The sequence below is a fragment of the Numida meleagris genome, chromosome 6 (assembly GCF_002078875.1).
Source record: "Numida meleagris isolate 19003 breed g44 Domestic line chromosome 6, NumMel1.0, whole genome shotgun sequence".
Taxonomy (NCBI): domain Eukaryota; kingdom Metazoa; phylum Chordata; class Aves; order Galliformes; family Numididae; genus Numida; species Numida meleagris.
In genome coordinates this window covers 29,997,934-30,015,785 of record NC_034414.1, presented here as the reverse complement: position 1 = coordinate 30,015,785, position 17,852 = coordinate 29,997,934, and the positions used below count along the sequence as shown (strand labels likewise).

Here is a 17,852-nt window from a genome sequence, read left to right as displayed (position 1 = left end):
ATGAATTATTAATCATCCTGGACAAACATATTACTCTAGCCCTAGCTAGAAAAAATAACATATGAGGAGAAAAAAAGCTTTTCTCACAAACTCTCATTATATTGCAGGAGAGTGATTGTGAATATATGAAAGTGAAAAAGGCTTTGAGACCTCTTTCAGGGAGCTAAAGCATCTTTTGCCACAGTAAAGCAGGATGCAAATAAAGAAAATGGGGCTGGAAAAGAGGGAGAAAGTCCAACTTTAAATGCATTCAGCAAATTCTTATCATACACTATAGTGCATTGATGACATCACACAAAATACCAGAGAAAGCACGAATTACAGAAGGATATGCAGAGAGGGATGGAGGAGAAAGTGTATGTGCAAGTAAACTACTCATCTCATACAGTAATGCCTATTTTTCAGAGTTGACCAAAAGCAGAAAAATTTCTCAACTGCTCAAGTTAACATTTGTAATGGGGTTAAAGAGCAATTCTCTGGACAGATCTTCCTCAAGCTAGTTTTGTAATTTGAGATCTACAACAAGTTGCAGTGGAGATATGGAAGTAGTCTGAAAGAAATGAAGCCTGTATTGCTTTTTCTGTTAATATTTTACCCTAGTTACCACTGGGTTTGTGAACTAATGATACTTAAGGCTACACAGAGGTAGCCTTAGATCTTTAAGGCTGCATCCTTTTGGTAAGGTAATTTTCCTGTGCTGTTCCAATAGTGTCAGCCATACGTTCAAACTTCTGAGTGTATATAAACTAGGAACCACTGGAAGGTCTCTCATAAAGTAATATTATTGCTGCTAGTCAGTATATGCCTCCAAACACTACTTAGTGGAGTAACGGACAGATTGCTTGTACAGTGTATGCGTCAAACTAGCTGCTAGTTAATGTTTCTGTCAAATCCTAAAGCAATTCTAATCAGACATCTGGGGCCTAAGCCTTCCTAACCAACCACATTATGGTGACAGGAAAGACAAACAAACAAACGAAACCACCTATCATAAAACTAATAAAAGCATTTACAACAGCGTTGTAGAAAAATGACACTTGTGTCATATTCCATGGTTTTCAGTTTCATGTTGGCTTATGGGTATTGTGAATACTCAATGGGAAGCAAAAAGGGACAGAAATTAATAGCCACCAATAACTCCAGGAATGTTTTTAAGGACATTCTACTGAAACAGTTTGGTCTGTTGGCAGCAATGACACAGAATAACTGGTGCCCAGTGGAAAGACTGAGGAGATTATATTTCTTTGTGGTTTTCTCTCACATAAGATGCAAAGAAATAAATCCATTCAGAAAACAAGCAACTTGCTGAATATAAGCTACTGAAATGTTTTCATTGTTAAAAAGAACGTTCATCATGGAGGAATCAAGTATCTCTGCTTGCGAAGATACCCAAAGTATGTTTGATGTTCAAAGTCATCAGTCCTCAGACATCATTTTTAACTAGCAGTCAAAATGACACTCCTGCACTCTATCATTGAGTGATACACAGGGCAGAGGAAGCTGTTAGCCTAATACCTGCCTCTCCTGCACAGAAGTTATTGGTGCAGGGAACCAGCAGCAAGCTATACCAAACACATCCACATTCTGGCTATCCTTCAACAGTGTTGGACAAGAGCTCCCGACCTCACAAGGCAGGGAGCAGCAAAGAAGAGTCCGTAAAACCCCAAACTTGAAGACAAGTATAAGAATTTCAGAGTCCTCACATCCGGCCGGCGGTGTGCATGTCTCTCCCCCGAACCAGTGTTTGTTCAGTGCTCCCTGCAGACTGGATGCGGCCTGAAACAGGTGGGTGAAGCTCACCTCTGCCCGGTGCGGTTCCTGTTCGCCTCCACATTTAAGGCCAAGTTGTGTAGAAAGAGAAAAAGCTGCCACCACACTTGATTTCTGTTCTGCTGATGCTGTAGAGAACAGTTGAAACAAAGTTATTTATATTTCTAGAATTGCAACATACCACTTCTCTTTTCCAATAACAACTCAGTTACACTTTTCAAGAGCAGACACTTTAATCCCATCAGCATAACAAGGGGGTGCAGCAAGGGAAGAGGGGAGAGAGGGAAATGATAAGTTCTCCAGAAATAATTGTAGCTCTAACATTACAAAAAGAAAAGAGCAGATCCTTTATGCATTGTGCACAAGAGGATTAAACTTTTTTTTGCTTGTAGGATTTTGCAGAGTTTAGCCAAGTGCTGTTTTTAATCAGATTGGCTTCTGAGCCTTTCAAAAGCCCCAGCTGCATGAACAAACAACCTTTTTTTTTTTTTTTTTTTAAAAAAAAAAGCCCCCCTTCACCCCAAAAGTAAAAAAAAAGTAAAAATATAACTGGTGATCCATCTGTAAGTGATTTGACACCGTGAAGGTCAAAGGGTTAATCTTCAATTTAAACCACACTGCTGAGACAGCAAAACTCTGATTTCATCTAGTACAAGAAAACACATTCGTGCACACACACACTCCCCCACCCTCCCCCCACCACATTTTCCTTCCCAGCATCTCCAAGATAATACTGCCCTTTTTATAGCCACTTTTGACAGTAAGCCATAAATAATCAGCCTTGGAGCCCTTTCCTACTGACTGGAGCCAATTAAACCTTAAGCAAGAACATACTTGAAAACACACAAAAAACCCAAACCAAGAGGTTATTTCAGGTCCCATTGTCAGGGAAGAAACATGGGAGTTGAGTTTCAGGGGGACACTAGACTCTACAATGCAGCTTTGGGGCAGGGACACTGTTCCTTCTTTTGTTATGTGTAATCACCCTGCAAAAGTGGCTCCTATTATACCCCCACCTTCCCGCACTTTAATGGCATCTCATACAAACAGGTGGGTTTCTCCTTACATTGCTCAGCCTGAGATACTATTTCACCTCAATAACCAACTCTCTATTAGAAGTCAGGCTTTGTTTTCTCATCCAGAATTCCATATTTGTTAAGCAGGACTGATCATTTCTGGAAAACAAAACAAACCAGCCCCAGTCAACCCCCCCCATCCCCAATCCCCAGCAGACGAGGAATCAGAAGGCTGGCTTCCAACAACTTTGCTTCAATACACAGGAGTTCATAAAAGAGCACTGAAGCACATTATATGAACAAGATGTTTCAACTTAGATTAGCCCAACAGGGCAGAACGACGTGATTGTAAGGCATTCTTTATGTAATCACAAATAGGGGAGAGCTGCAACTGGAGTTTGTATATTGGAGATGAGCTCTCCAAAGCCATTCCAAATATTAAGTGATATTCATATTTAGGCAAAAATAGGCCTGTGACATTTGTATCTCATGCACATACTGAACCAGCTTCAGAAAACCTGTGCTCATCTTGCATCTTAGCAGTGGTTCAATCTTCTTAGCCTCAAGACTTACCACCTGTCTCCTGGATTTAGCAGAGTTCACACAGATCTAATCACACATTTAAACACTACCGTGTTTGGTGCATAACCCACAGATGGCAACTCTAGAGCCTGGTATCATCTATTTCAAAGGAACCAATCCTGGGTTCAGTCCATACTGACTGCTCAAACACTGCTAGGTTTACGTGAAAAATCTTTCATACCCTATCTATCCTCTGGGTCTGGGTTAAAAAGCACTAATGCTAAAATGCTAAACTTTTTTAAAATTCATACTCTAGTGTGTTAATTTCACTGCCTATTTGAACTACCTTTTTGGTAAAACATTTTCTTCTTTCTCCAGTTAAAAAGTTTCTCATTATTTACCTGAGACACTCAATGAGATTTCCATACAAAGAAGAGCTCAGTAAGAATCATTTCAACCTGCTTACCCCTGCTTATAAAAGCGTAAGATCTCAAATCACTTTATGAAGGATATTGATATTGATATCATTCATTTTGTTTTGAAGTGAAAAAATCGAGCACGAGGCAACTCACTGCCTACAACCTTCCAGCAGGCCAAGGACAGCTTTCTAGGTTTTATGCTTAGACCATAGGCCTTCTATTTTCCTGGGTCCATATTTAGCCAGCATTTCCTTCCATGGGGTTGTAGCGCACACACACTTTCACTGGCTTGCAGACTGAAGTAGCCTGCTTGCATTGTCCTCATCTTGCACTGGTACTGGAAAGGGAAACAGAGCAGGAAAATGATCAAGGCCAGAACTGATCTGGCAAAAAAAGCTACCTTTACTATTGATCAGGTCATCCTAATCCACCTGATCCACGCTGTCACATAGTCAAACTGATGCTTGTGCCAGCACAACAGCAGGGCAGCCTCAGGAGAAGAGCAAGCTGGACTGCTGTCAGGGGCAAGCCTAGCTAACAGGGCTTTCAGAATTATGGTTTAACTTCAGGGCTGATCTGCTTTCTGTGGCACCAATTCAGTGTGGGATAAGAGCCACAGAATGGAAATGGTAGATATTATTTGCAACAGAGATAGATAAACTTTACGGAAAGAACTTTCTGAGCCTAAAAAAAGTACTTTTCACAAGTTTCAGTAACTTTTCCCTAGAAATGCCTTTGCCAAGACCAAAATACTCAAATATCTCAGGACTGGTGGTTTTCCTTTTGGTGGGGTTTTTTGGAGGGGCAAGTTTATGGATTTGTTTTTGGTGTTTGTGGTGTAATTCAGCTGCCAGGGAGGACAGAAAAACCAGGAGAACAACTCCATGAATTCTGCATGTAATTTTTTTCAGATGTGGTATGTTTCAAGTAAATAAGTAAATTCTCACAGTCTTCTAAGTCTCAGGACTATTGCAGCAGAGGATAGTATTTTTCCTAAACCTTGCTACTCCAATTTGACCCTCACCAAAGCATTTCAGCACTCAGACTCACTGCTGCAACAAAGTATCAGGGATGAACACTTTGCTACCTCCACGAAGCAGAAACAGCAAACATTTTGAACCTTCTTTCCCAAGGCAGAAAGGAGATCCTTTTGCCCTCTACACTGACCAGGACTAGAGTTGTGAAAACAGTAAGTCAACACAAAGCTGGAAGCACATAAAACCATTTCCTACTGCAGCTGCTTTTTAAAGGGGATATCCTTAAGAGACTGTCTGTCTGAGATGTTAGCATGAATGCTTCAATGAGTCACAAGGAAAGGGCATTTTACAGGAAAAGTGTCCTATGCAGCAGCAACAGTACACTAGCAAAGCCTACACCATGAACTGTGCTGACAAAAGCCAGAAAACTAGTAAACAAAAAAGTGACAACAACTTTCCTGGAAGCAAATTAAAGGGAGACAGAACTGACCTGACATTTAATCTCCCCTCATAATTAATACCCCTAATATGTTTTACACTATCAGTATACAGATATGCATCTGTCGAACAGCACCCAGATGTCAAAAGTTTTTTACTCTTTCCAAGCCATTGAATGTGGTGCTCAAAGGAAAATCAGTACAGGTAATACAACTCAGAAAACTTTGTCCCTCTGCCAGCTCCTTGAGTCCTTGGGCATAAACATTTAAAAGATAAATCCTATTAGTTTTTACCATCTGACAGAGGAGCCATTACTACCCTTGAAAAATAAAGAATATGTTCATTATATCTATACATACTGTATGTGGGTATGGCACATTCCTATCACATATAAAGAAGAGTGCACCTGTCTGCCCTCTTCAGCTTATGGGCAACTTTTGACTTTACTTCACAGTCTAGAGGTGGTTAAGGGCCAAATTTTCATCCTATCTTAACTGGAAGGATTAAAAAACAAACATAAATAGCAATATTGTAGCAAAAGAAGAATACTGGCATATGTGCACGCGAAAACGTTATTCTTTCTTTAATGACTAATCCAAGTACCAGCAGTAAATTGTTGGGATTTTATTTATTCGCTGAAAACAAAAATACTTGCACACCGGGAACTGCTGCTGACTCATCTCTGAGGGCTGTTTTGGCTGCCAGGTGGCTGGAGGCACATTGTGCTACCACAAAATGTGCTTCAGCTCACAAAGACAAGAAAGTCACAGTCCCCACAGCAACAGAGGTTACAAAAGGTGTCCCCACAGTTGGAGAGAAAAATGGAAATCAAATTCAGGTCTTTCCAGCTGTGATTGATAGCGACCAAAGAATAATGCACATGCAAAAAAAAAAAAAAAAAAGCAGGAAAAAAAAGGAGACAGTAACAAAGAACAAGAGAAAGAAGAGCGTGGCAGCACAGAGGGAGAACAAGGAATTTCCTGACTCTCAAAGTCTGTGGCTCAGCTGAACAGGTCAATATTTGAAGTAGAGGGAGACATTCTCCTGAGCAAGGCTCTCTCAGCCAAGAGCCCCAGCAGGCTTTGCAAAGCAAGATAAGCAATGCGTGTGCTTCTGCAGAGAAGGATGCGCAGGAGTGGAAAAACCTGGCAGGGAGGGACGTGGTGTGGGGCAGAGGAGGGAGCTGGCCTGGGCAGCAGGCCTCAGGCCCAGATCTGCTTCAGGCACAGGTGAGTACTTTCTGGGCTGTCTTATAGCTCACAAACAAGCAGGCAGCTGCTGGTCTGTGCCTTCCTTTCGGGCCAAGCCTGCAGGAAGTGGAAGCAGACAGGCTCCATGGCAACAGCCAGCTGACTGTGAGCTGGGAAGGGCAGCCACCGGCCAGCATGTTCCCAGGCCCACAGCACCAGCCCGGGGCACAGAGTGTTATTTTCCACCGCAGAGGGGGGAAGGAGAAGGTAAATAAGGGTCTGGTATTTCCACAGGCTGCACCTGGTGCTGTCTTGCCCTGAGAGCTGCGCCTGGGCAGGTCTTGCTCCCCACCGTTCTAGGGTCAAGGGTGCACTACGGACATCCAGGCCACCTCTTCACTGCTGTGTGGGCTGAGGACAGGAGCAGGGCACCCCGCAGCCAGGCAGTGGAGGCAGATCTGTTTTCTTAGCTCTTAAACTGGCTCTGAGACACTGTGCAGTGCACGGGAAACACCCCCTAGTGATTACAGCGCACCTCAGGCTTTCAACAAAGTAAAGCTCTGGAAGTTTTGCAGGACAACAGTCCAGCAGGATGAGCGCAGCGGCAGTGCTGCCCCGCGCTGGGGGGAGCAGGGGGCAGGCAGGTGCAGTGACGCAGCCTGCGGGCACAGCCGCCTCTCGTCAGCAGCTCAGATGACTCACAGGCTAAATTTAGAGAGCGATATAAACACGGCAGCCGCAGCGCAAATACTGCTCGGCAGATCCATTCTCACGCACTGTGCACTCGCCTCCTCGCTCGCTGGGGTCAGCGCAGCCTTCAGGGGCTCACTGCTGCTCTGGGGCCTCTTGGAGATGGCTGCAGCTCTCCATCACCAGCCTCGGGTAACAGGTTACATCAGAAAGACTAATTTGGGGTAACAGAAGTTGCCTTACTGCTTTATTTTTAGATTGCTACTCTCTTGGCTGTGGCGCGGTCCTCAGAAAGATTACTTTGCCACTGGTGATGGTAGCTACCAAGAAAAAAAAATCAGGAGAACAAAACAGACTATAAAAGCCTAGCAGGACATTCCCCTTCAGTGGCTCGAAACAAAGCAGGACTCTGCAGTTGGACCCTCACTTCCCCATCTTTCTACCATAAAATTTAATGAGTCAAATGCAAACATGCACACTCCTACCATAAATAATCACTCCAAGCATCTCATCATCCCCTTAAGAGATGACAGTATCTTAATAAGATCGACCAATCTAAGCAGAGGACTGTAGGCCAAACTGCTGGGTTCCTGTCAGTGATCACTGCATGATCTCAGACAAGTTTTAACCTGTGTTTCCTACTCTCCCACACTAAAAAAATAACTGCAATATTAACTGCAACTATTTCTAAACTGAAAAATGATTTCTCAGCTGTTGCACTGCTATGAGTAGAAAGAACATTATCACTGCCACAGCTCACATGGTACTGCAAAAAACACTGCAATTTTACAGAACAAGAAGCACCGTACACTATTTTAAACCACACAAAAATACATCAGGTGGATGCTAGAAATACTGTAGAATAGCTCACTGTATATCACTTGTACTGTCTCAAAAAATTATTTCATATTCTTTAATGGGGGGTAATCATGATATTTTGAGATTGTAGCCCCACTGCCTGAAAATACCCCAGGTGAAGGGGGCATTCTCAGCAGTCTGTTATGCAGTCCTCACTTCCCTCCTGTCACCAGGCTCCCTTATCCTCTACCCAACTCCTCTACCAGAACCAGGCAAGAAGTTTTGCTTTTTTAAACATTATCCACTTTTTCAAGCAGGAAAAAAAAAAAAACCAAACATAATATACTTAAATCTTTTGTCAGATTAAAGTGTAGAAAAAAAAAGAATACATTATGCTGACGCAAAAGTTTTGTTTCTTTATTAAACTAATGTGTAACAGTTGCATGCAACTGCTGCATTGAGTGCATACAGCCTAGCCTCCAAGAGCAGCCTTGTGTGGCTGCCTGAGCAAAAGCAGAGAGGGCAAGTACATGCAATAGCTCCCCCTAATACTCTTTCAGCATCTTACTATTTTGAGCTTACAACTTCCTGAGTCAGATCTGGTTTCTGTTTACCTAGTGACCCTTTGAATAGCCATAAACTTGTTCCAGTTACCCCTGAACCCAGGTAAAGCATTGAGATGCACAGTTTTTCTTAACAAGGAGTTCCAGAGCACAGACAAAAAACTACCTTATTTACTTTGAGCTGGCTTCTACCAGCTTGACTTGATTTTGTCTTGTTCTTGTACTGGAAGAAGTGAGTTTATCCACAACTTCATTTCACTTCTGATTTCAGATTAATATTGCTGCCTTGCCTTGTCTATTTCTTAGGCTTATCAGTCCTAGCCCATTTTCTTTTCTCATAGAGAAATTTCATTATCCTTTGCCTTTGAACCCTTTACAGTTCCGCTGTTACATTTTTAAAAGAAAATAAATCAGAACTGTATGCAAAATTCAAAATATAGGAGAAACATGGATCTATACAGTGGCATAATTATGTTCTTGCTCTTCATTTCCATTCGTAATACAACAAAATATTTTATTTCAGGTCAGAACCAAAAGGGTCAAGCAAGTTTCTGTTAGCCTAATGTCAAATAATCAGCTTCACAGGCAGCAGGATTTAGGAAGCATCAGAACAGGTGCTAGGCAAGGGGCAACAGGCTGCCATGTCATTTGTATGTATAAGGGAAGGTGCACTTCCAAGCTCACCTCTTCTTTCTGTTTTAGCAAATGATATTGAAGAAATCTAATGAAATTAAGCAAGAGAAACAATCTGCCTCCACTTTCCCATATCAAGATCCTGACTCCATCAACTGTGTTAACTCCTCTCCCAGCATAATCCTTTCCTCAGGCTTAGGATTCCAGCTGTACAGCTTTGCCTCTGAATCTTATCAACTTCATATTCTGCCTCTCCCCTGTCCTCTGCACTGGGCTCACCCACCTAGAGAATTCTCAGTCTGGTTCTCTCCCATGCCATGCTCCTGCATACTCGGCCAGACACTCAAGCCCTGCACCAACTTGAATCCCACAGTCACCAGAGCTGAACAGAAGATCTACTGTTTTGTACAGCAGCAGCAGGGACCAGCCCACAATAGCCAGCAGCAGAGATCTTGAGATGTACAAACCTATTCAGGAAACAAGTGAAAGCACTTACCCCAAGTCTCAGAGAGACTGCAGGTACAAGTAAGGAGTTGTTGGTGCTACAGGCTCAGCTGCAGGCCAGTTTGGGAATTTCTACATTATTTAAAGTCTTTATCTGACTTTTTTTTTTTTAAATGTTAAGTCATGTAAAGGAGAGTTTCCTGCAAAAAAAATCAGTTAAAAAATTAAATTAAAAATTCCCTGAATGACCCCAATAAACAATGGAGAAAGCCTCCTGGAGTTTTGGATAACAATTGCACAGATAGTGCTGTGTACCCATCATCCTGCACTAAGAAGCTTCTGACAAGGCACCCAGGTTCCCTATTGCGTAAGCAAAGGTGTCTCAGAGGAGGCCTCAATAATTCTCATGAGACAGAGAGGGGAAAAAAATATGCAAAAATGTAACAAGTTTCACTTTCAAAGGAAAACAACATTTCCTCCCATACATTTTCAGTATCATTAAATTGAGACGAATGGTACAAGTCTGGTAGCTTGTCTACAACTGAGGGATACAGGCATCCAGTCTCCACATATTGCTTGGGTCCACTGCACAGTGACAGCAAGACTTATCTGCTGAATCAAGTTGGGAATGGTCAGAAACAGAATTTTCTATAGCTAGATTCATGGGAGGTTTTTTGAGCACGGTCAGCATATCTAAATCAACTGCAGGATTCCTGATGTGTTGGAAAGGGGCTTTGTTGTTTGTAATGCACTTATTTACTCAAGAAAGCTCAGCTCTGATTCAGCATCTGCTTCTCGTTGAGGGTCAGCTTTTTTTAAACCAAGCTTTCCAGATGGGTTGACTGAAGCACAAGGAGGTCAAGAGACTTGTCTGAGGTCATACAGCAAGTCAGTGGCTCTGCTTGGACTGGAGCCCAGAACTGTTCAAGGCTACCACTCCTTGACTCTTAAAGACACAACTTCATTCCCCCATGAAGTGATCACTATGAAGAAGATGTGAAAAAGAATGGTTCCCTCAAAGCTACAGCCTGCTTTTAAAGTTATTTGGAAAAACCTGTAACCTTCAATGTCTGAATGGATCCATGTCAAACTAAAGGGGTGCAATACTGATATACAGTGTCATCCATCTCAGTCTTACATAATCCACATGCTCCTATAGGGCAGCTCTGCACTGTTCCTGCAATCTGTAGTTTTCTACTCACATTCCATCCAGCGGTGCATCAGATCATGAAATTCACTGTCAGGCAAAGCTGAAACCTCTCCTCAAGGCAAGAGAGGTCAAGTGCACTCAGGACCTGAGGAAGAGTCCAAGCACTTGTTGCCACAGCCTGGACAAGGAGGCAGAGGCAACACAACCCCGCTGACTGACCAGTGGGGACCCTAAGCCCAGTTCTGTTCCTCATAACCACCAGGTAGGTATACCCTTCAGTCTCAGTCACAGGCTGGGCCACAGTCAGCAGCTCAGACAGAAGGCACCCATATACCACAGCAAATGCATGCTTGCTGAAAGCAAAGAGAAATATGGACTGGTGCTTGGTTCTGCCAGAGAAAGCATGACTCAGCTCTGCATTGCTTTCAAAGGGGCAGAGCAAGAAACACAGAATGGAGGAAACATTGCCAGAAGCTACGTAGCTTCAGACAGGTAAGGGCTGCCTCTAAAGAGCTTTAGAAAACACAGATGGCCTTGCATGTCATTCTAAAGAGCCCTTCCAAATCTGGATCAACCTCTAGTAAGGCTCTGATGCTCACGAACACTGAGCATTGCTCAAGTCTTTCCTATAATAAATTCAGCACCTTAAAAAGATTAAAGCCACAGAGTGCTAGGGAATGTTGTTACTGCCCTAGCACTGTTCTAAGGATTAAAATGCCAGGTTTTAAACCACTGTATTCTGTTTAAGACATTATTAGGAAATAAAAACCTGAAAATGGTGTACATGCCAAAAGTAAGCATAGGTGCGGCCAACTTTCTTATTCTTATGAGATGCATACCCAAAAATCTTTTGCATAGCCAAGAACCACAAAACAAACACCACATAGCCAGAGAGCACAGGGAAGAGATAACAGTGACTCCCTAGGGTTCCCAGTGTGGGATGGGGTTAGACTGTGCATGCAGCTGAGTCCAATGACAACTCAGTGACGTCAACCTCAGTAGCAACTGACTGTTCAGTTCCCTCTCACAGCCAGGGATGTACATTAACCAACAGCCTTTGTGTCAACACAGCCTTGCTGCTGCAGGAGCACAATGAGAGCCGTACCTGAACTGCTGGATTGCCTCGCAGAACTCAAGAGCCAAGTGAGGGCAACTCTTGAGCTGGCCACGTGAGTTACTCCAACACTGAAAATCTTTCCTAACTCCTACTGAATGAGAGCATTCTTTTTCTTTTCACAAGTCCACAGATAAGATGTTTTGTAGTCTCCAAAAAGAGATGCGGCTTGTTGAAAACCAGACTTGCTCTCTCTCAGGACTTCACAAGACCACACCGGTGTGACTAACTTTGTGATTTTCTAAATCTGATTCAAGACATCACTTTGGAAAGTTGGTTTTGACCGAATGTTTGACACAGGTTGGAATGGGACATCCAAATCTGTGTTCAGTTTTACAGCAAGCTAGGTGACAGCCTTGTTTTCCATGTCTCAGACTGCCTCTTCCAAGCCACAACACATTGTAAACCAGTCCATGCATCTCTAGAAACAGACTGCTTGCTTCTTCAGTGACAGGCTGGATAGAGTCACTGCACACAGGACGTAGGGGCTGCACGCAACCATGCCAAAAGCCACAGGAAATCCTGTGTGCAGGGCTTGGAAGGGACAGGGCATTTTAACAAAACACTCCATAGGGAACGGTGCTTCAGACACTAGTATGTGGCTCAGTACTTCGTTCTCCTGACAAACGAGAAAGAATCCCCTAGCAGATGCAAATGCCAAGGCCTATCCCAGGGTCCGGCTGTGGAGAACCACTGGCTGAACTACTCCATCCTCGGTTACGTTTCTGGATTTCTTTGGCTTTGTTTTCAAATGTAAATGGCTGAACAGCTCCCCCCCTTTACAACTTGTTGCTCTTCCAGTCCAAACAAAGACAGCAGAGCTCCTCCTCCGCTGGCTGCAGGATTGGGTAGTGCAGGCGGACGCCTTTGTTTACTAACTCTCCCACACGCTTGGCTGACACGCACTGGGGCTGGCCGGGCAGCCCTGGCCGCAGCCCTGCGTACAGCACTAGCGGCTGGCAGCTCCCCGCGGCCAAGAGGCAGCAAAAGCCAGACCAGGGGCAGTTTCAGAGAGCAACTTTGGGTGGGCATTCTTGGATGTGTTTCCAAGGCACAGACAAGAGGTAGGTTCACTCCTCGAGCTGCAAGGGGTCAAGTTACAACCAGTTCCACCACTTCACTCCAGAGCTCCTCCACTCCGGAGACGTTAGCCTTCCCTTTAGTGAGACAATCTGGCTGTAGACAGCTATTGCTATGAAAAGGTGGCACTGGGGAAACCCCCGTTCAACCAACAATGCATGCTAAAAAGGTTGTGGTTGTTCATCATTTTCTGTAATTTGCAAAATGACATTCATAGCCCAATCTACATTTCTACAGGTTAATCTTCCTGTTACAGCTTTAACCTTCCTGCCGTTTGAAGAGTCCCGTTTCCCCCTCCTCTTTCTTATCATAGAGACAACTAAAACTTTGCCCAGCTACAAGCCACGTTCTCTGATCAGGGCAGAGCTCCTCACTTACCTTTGAGTAGAATTGCAACAGACTCCAAGTTAACAGCACCAACTCATTTGGAATGAAATAAGTTTCTTGTCACTCTGAAATCAGCAAGAGGGTCAGCTTCTTCATATGCATTTGGATACACACTGCAACACCTTGCTGGACTCGCATACAAGTAGAGAAGTGCTGCCAAACTTTGACCTGCATGGCTGGAATTTCTATTTGTTTACTATTCAACAGGGGAAGGGAGGGAGAAGGGAGAAAGAATCTAGGTTTTTAAGGGACGTTGGCTTTATTTTGTTCCTTTAAAAACAGCAGAGCTCTTTTTTTTTCTTCTTTTTTTTTTTTTCTTTTTTAAAGAAAAGTAAAACAAGATTCTGTTTTTCAGACCTGGTGGCATCTTACAGCTGTCTTTTGTTGTGAGGAAGTTGGTCACAAGTCTGAGACACTAGCTAGGACTGTCTCACAGAGGAGTTGCTAGCAAGTCTAGCATAGTCATAATACACTCTAATATTTGAGACAGCTATCCCTAGACAACAAGGAGTGTCAAAACAGACTCTAGGCTTGTTGTCATCTCCAAGATGAGGAACTGATACAAGTCACAGACAACCAACTGTACAGCAGAAGAGATGATGCTGGTGGTAAGGAGAGTAGAGAATAAAGTAAAATTCTAGAGAAAGCATCAGTGACCCTGTTGCTGATGAACCAGGAGAGCTGAAATAGCAGACAACAGCAGCTACATTCCCAGACAATAACTGCAGTTCTACACATGCTCTTCTATGATTCTTCCCTCCACCTGCCAGTCTTTTACAAAGAACCACCAATCTAGCATAATACATAGGGATACCATGGTGTTTTGTCACTGCTGGCAGCCTACTGTTGCCTTAGGCGGCAGCCTGCTTAGATGATGCCTGGAGCCAATCTTCTGGAGCACAGCTCTTGGATAAGAAACACCCCACCTTCCCCTCTGGAAACACCCTACCCTCTGTATGTGGAGCCGGTGGAACTGGTCTGCAATGCACTGCAACTTCCGTGCAATCTGCACCTCAGTACGCGCCTCCCGCTGACCTTCCTGAGGCTCTTCTTGGAGATTTGGATCCAATGCAAAGCCAACTGGAGGGACGTGTAAGCGGTAACCAGCATTCCCTACAAAAAAGGAGACCAGAAGAGTCATTCTTCCAGCACAAAGAACAGCTCTTCCATTCAGTACTACACCTCAGGCATACTGAAAGAGTTGCACATAATCTTGACTTTTTTTACTTAAAGTCTGGTTTCTGAAGCCCAAACAATGACTGTGTGTACCATAAGCATGCAGTACAAATTTAATTTGCTCAGCTTTTAATTAGAATTATATCAATTAAGCAGAACATTGTGTTGGTTCCCCTAATCAAATGACTGGTAGGATCTTCCACTTGGTTCTTTTTGCTTGCTTATGGTTCAGACAAGTGCTGAGGTGGTGGTTTTTTTTTTGTTGTTTTGTTTTTTTCCTTTAATGACAGTTACACATTTTTTCCAACATATTTGCCTTAGGTTGCACCCCTTTAAGGGTCACTGTATGTTTTCCTTCAGACTTTTCTCATTTGTTTTCTCTGGTGTTTAGTGGGACTGATTTGAATTAAAGCTGGATTGGATATACAACGCCGAATGGTGTCCCAACAGTTACCAGTAAAGTGCTACTTATTCAACAAGTTTAATTCCAGTAAAAAGCCTAAAGTCTGTCCCGCTAAGTGGGAATTTTTGCATTTTCTTCTCTCCATTGCAAACTTTCAGGAGTTTTTCTTATGTGGATGAGTAGCACAAGAGATTAAAAAAATGTAGGTAAATGGTAGAATATGAGGGATGGTGAACACTTTAATGCCTGGCAGCAAAATAAAATGAGAGAATAAAGTGAAAAAGAAAAGAAAGTAGAAGTATCAAGTACACCAGAAGCAATCAGCAAGTGCCTAGTTCCTGCAATGACAAGCAAGGGTAAGAAAATACAAGTTGCCATTCTTTAGGGAACAGGACAAAAGCAAAATAATTTAAGTATTTTAATTTAAAGCTCTAATGAAAGAAACTGCCTGACTGGGGAAGCGCTGAAGGGACAGTTTCCTTGCTGAAAAGCTGGTGACGTTGGAGTGCTCTTACCATAGAAGAGTCTCCGGGGCTCTTCAGTGACTCCACAAGGCAACATAACATCCTGACTGGAAGAGGACGGGCTGAGTGTTTGAGTTGCCTTGTCCTGCTGCTCAGGATGCCTGATACCGGGACCACAGCAGTGTGTGAGGGGAAATAGTTGAAACCTCCCCAGAAGGCAGCTGTAGGACTGGTTCTGTGTGAAAATGCCAGTTGCAGTCATCTCACCAGGCTGACCTGCAAGTCCAAAGTCATCAGAGTGAAACACGTCATCGTCCAGCCCATCCAGGCTAGAATAGTCCTCTTCCAGGTAGCTGGGGCGATCCATTGCTCCTGCAATAAAGAGACATTTGAGGAAACAGCTAAGACACAAGGATCACATCCAGGAGACAATGCCTTCTGCTCCGACAGTAACACACAGCTCTTGCTTCCATGTCTGCTGCCCCCTCCCTCCCAGTGCAGTCCATCTGGGTGGTCAGGAGAGGTGAGAGGCTCAGTGGTAAAGATCGGGGCTTTGCAGAAAGTCCTTGTGTGCCTGGCCAGAGAGAGCCAAATTTCACATGTCTGAGACTCCACTCATGGCTCCAATCCCACAGCTGGCCACAGGGCAGGAGCCAACCCCCAACCTCAGCATGTAGAAACTGAAGAGACTTGGTTGTAAAAAGCAACCCCAATCCCTCAAACTGCCCTGTGCCAGTCAGCTTCTTTGGGGTTTGTTCTGCTTTGGCCTGCTCTACTTGAACTGTATGGTTTGCCCCATTCACTTTTCCCCCCCATCTGTTGAAGTAGAGTTCATAATCATGAGGCTGCAAGGCCAGGCTTTTAAGAAACTCCAGTTTCCAGCAAAACTCACAGGAGCTGGCAAAGCTGTTCCTGTGAAGTTCTCCACAGCTTCTCCCAGTATGAGCCAGCTTTCCCTTCAGCTTCCCATTTCTTCACTTGGCTCAACTGAAGACATGTCCCAAACTTGGCAGCACAGCCACTTCATTACCCCTCTTACCCTCAAGCCTACATGCACTGTAAGTGCATTAGTTTGCCCTACTACTAAAGAAAAGAAAAAAAAAAAAAAACAACAAAAACATTTGCCAGTGTCAGGCTTTAAAGCAGGACTTCTGTAGTCACCATAGCAAATTCTCCCACGCACTGCTGCAGCACAAAATTGGACAAAGATAGTGGAGGAAAGATCCCAAATAAACCCTAAATCACTGTTTCAGAGCTCTTTGCAAACATATAATAATTAGAAGCAGATTTTCCAGAAAGCCACAAGTCCCTTTACTGTTACCTGTGCATCTAACCCCATTGGAAGACAGTCTCCTAAGAGATCCATCTCCAGGATTTCCACCCAGTTCCAAACAAGGCAGTGAAATTCAACTCCTCACGTCTCTTCCTTTGCTCTGGTTTGCGAAGCATTTAACAGAATGGAAGACTAGCAAGAGGAATTTCAAGCCTGAAGGAGACATTAATAATAATTTTATAAGAATGCATTCAGTGCTCCCCTCGGATCTCCCATCTCCCCCCAGGTGAGCTGCACTCACGCACCAGCGTATGAGAGAAGACAAAGGGCCTGAGTGGGGCACGAGCTGTGTGTGCAGGGCCCCAGCTGAGGGGCGTATATTTGGGTTACGGCACCCCAGCAGCTTGCTCAGCCCTCCGCCAGTCCCAAAGGAAGCCTCCAGAATAGATACCAGCACCACGGACGGATGACAGCCGCACTGCCTTGGTGTAACATTCACAACAATCTCATCAATAGCTTAAGGGCAGCGGACCAAAGGGAGTCACAAGTCGTGCGACAGCGGCACAGATCTTCTGCCAGCTCTGCCGTGGGAGCACATCTCCTGACAGAGAGGTAAAGTGATAGCGTATTTCATCTTCACGACAAGGTCTGCCAAGTCTAATCCGTCAGGGTCCCACTGGGACGCACGCAATCATCGCAATGAAGTGTAACAAAGGCACCAAACATTTCAGGAAAGGGGGTTACAAAGCAGCAAGATTGACTGGCCCTCCCACAGCCGAGGCAGACTTCTGAGCGCTGCGGAAGTGCAGCGCTGCAGACAGAACGCAAAAACAACGTAGAGGACAACTCACCCTAGAGCTCACTTAAGTTCTCCCCAAGAGCCGAGAACACAGCTCGGTGAGCGACGGCCGCCGGAGCCGAGAGCCGCCCGCGGCAGCGGCGGACGCCCCGCACCGCCCCGCCCCGCCCGGCGCCGCCGGCCCGAAAAGTTTGCAGGAGACGGAGAACTGCGAGCGGGGACCTTCGGCGCAGCGCCCCCGGCCCAGGGGCTCTCCCTGCCCTTCTCCTGCTCTTCCTCCTCTTCCTCTCCCGCCGGAGCGCTCGAAGCGGCGGTGCTCGGGGAGAGCCGCTCGGCGCCGTCCGCCCCCGGGGGATGTGGCAGCGGCCCCCGCGCCCCGGGGACGCCGCCGCCGCGCCTCGCTGCCGCTGCCGCCAGGGGTGCCCCGCCAGCCCCGGGGCGGCGGGGCCGGGGCGCCCCTTCCTGTCGCCGCGCCCCAGCGCTGAGCGCTGAGCCCTGAGCGCGGCCGCCAGCGCCCCCCGAAGCGGCGTGGATGATCCGCGACCT

The 17,852-nt window shown here is 45.0% G+C and overlaps 1 protein-coding gene across 4 annotated transcripts; it reads right to left on the bottom strand.

Annotated features, from left to right (window-relative positions):
- Positions 259 to 17,680, bottom strand: BMF (Bcl2 modifying factor). 4 transcript variants are annotated; one of them, XR_002440222.1, is made up of 6 exons: positions 17,359 to 17,503; positions 16,556 to 16,720; positions 15,286 to 15,606; positions 14,141 to 14,304; positions 9,513 to 9,660; positions 259 to 1,898 (listed from the first exon to the last, which is right to left on the bottom strand). XR_002440222.1 is itself a non-coding variant. In XM_021401630.1 (5 exons), exons 3-5 carry the CDS (start codon positions 15,599 to 15,601, stop codon positions 1,797 to 1,799), a joined length of 357 nt encoding a protein of 118 aa, XP_021257305.1. In that variant the 5' UTR covers positions 15,602 to 15,606; positions 16,556 to 16,720; positions 17,359 to 17,680; the 3' UTR covers positions 259 to 1,796. The 4 variants fall into 4 exon arrangements, 3 of the variants coding, with proteins under 3 accessions (XP_021257305.1, XP_021257304.1, XP_021257303.1); XM_021401630.1 differs by lacking the exon at positions 9,513 to 9,660 and having other exon boundaries at positions 15,511 to 15,606; positions 17,359 to 17,680; XM_021401629.1 differs by lacking the exon at positions 9,513 to 9,660 and having other exon boundaries at positions 17,359 to 17,502.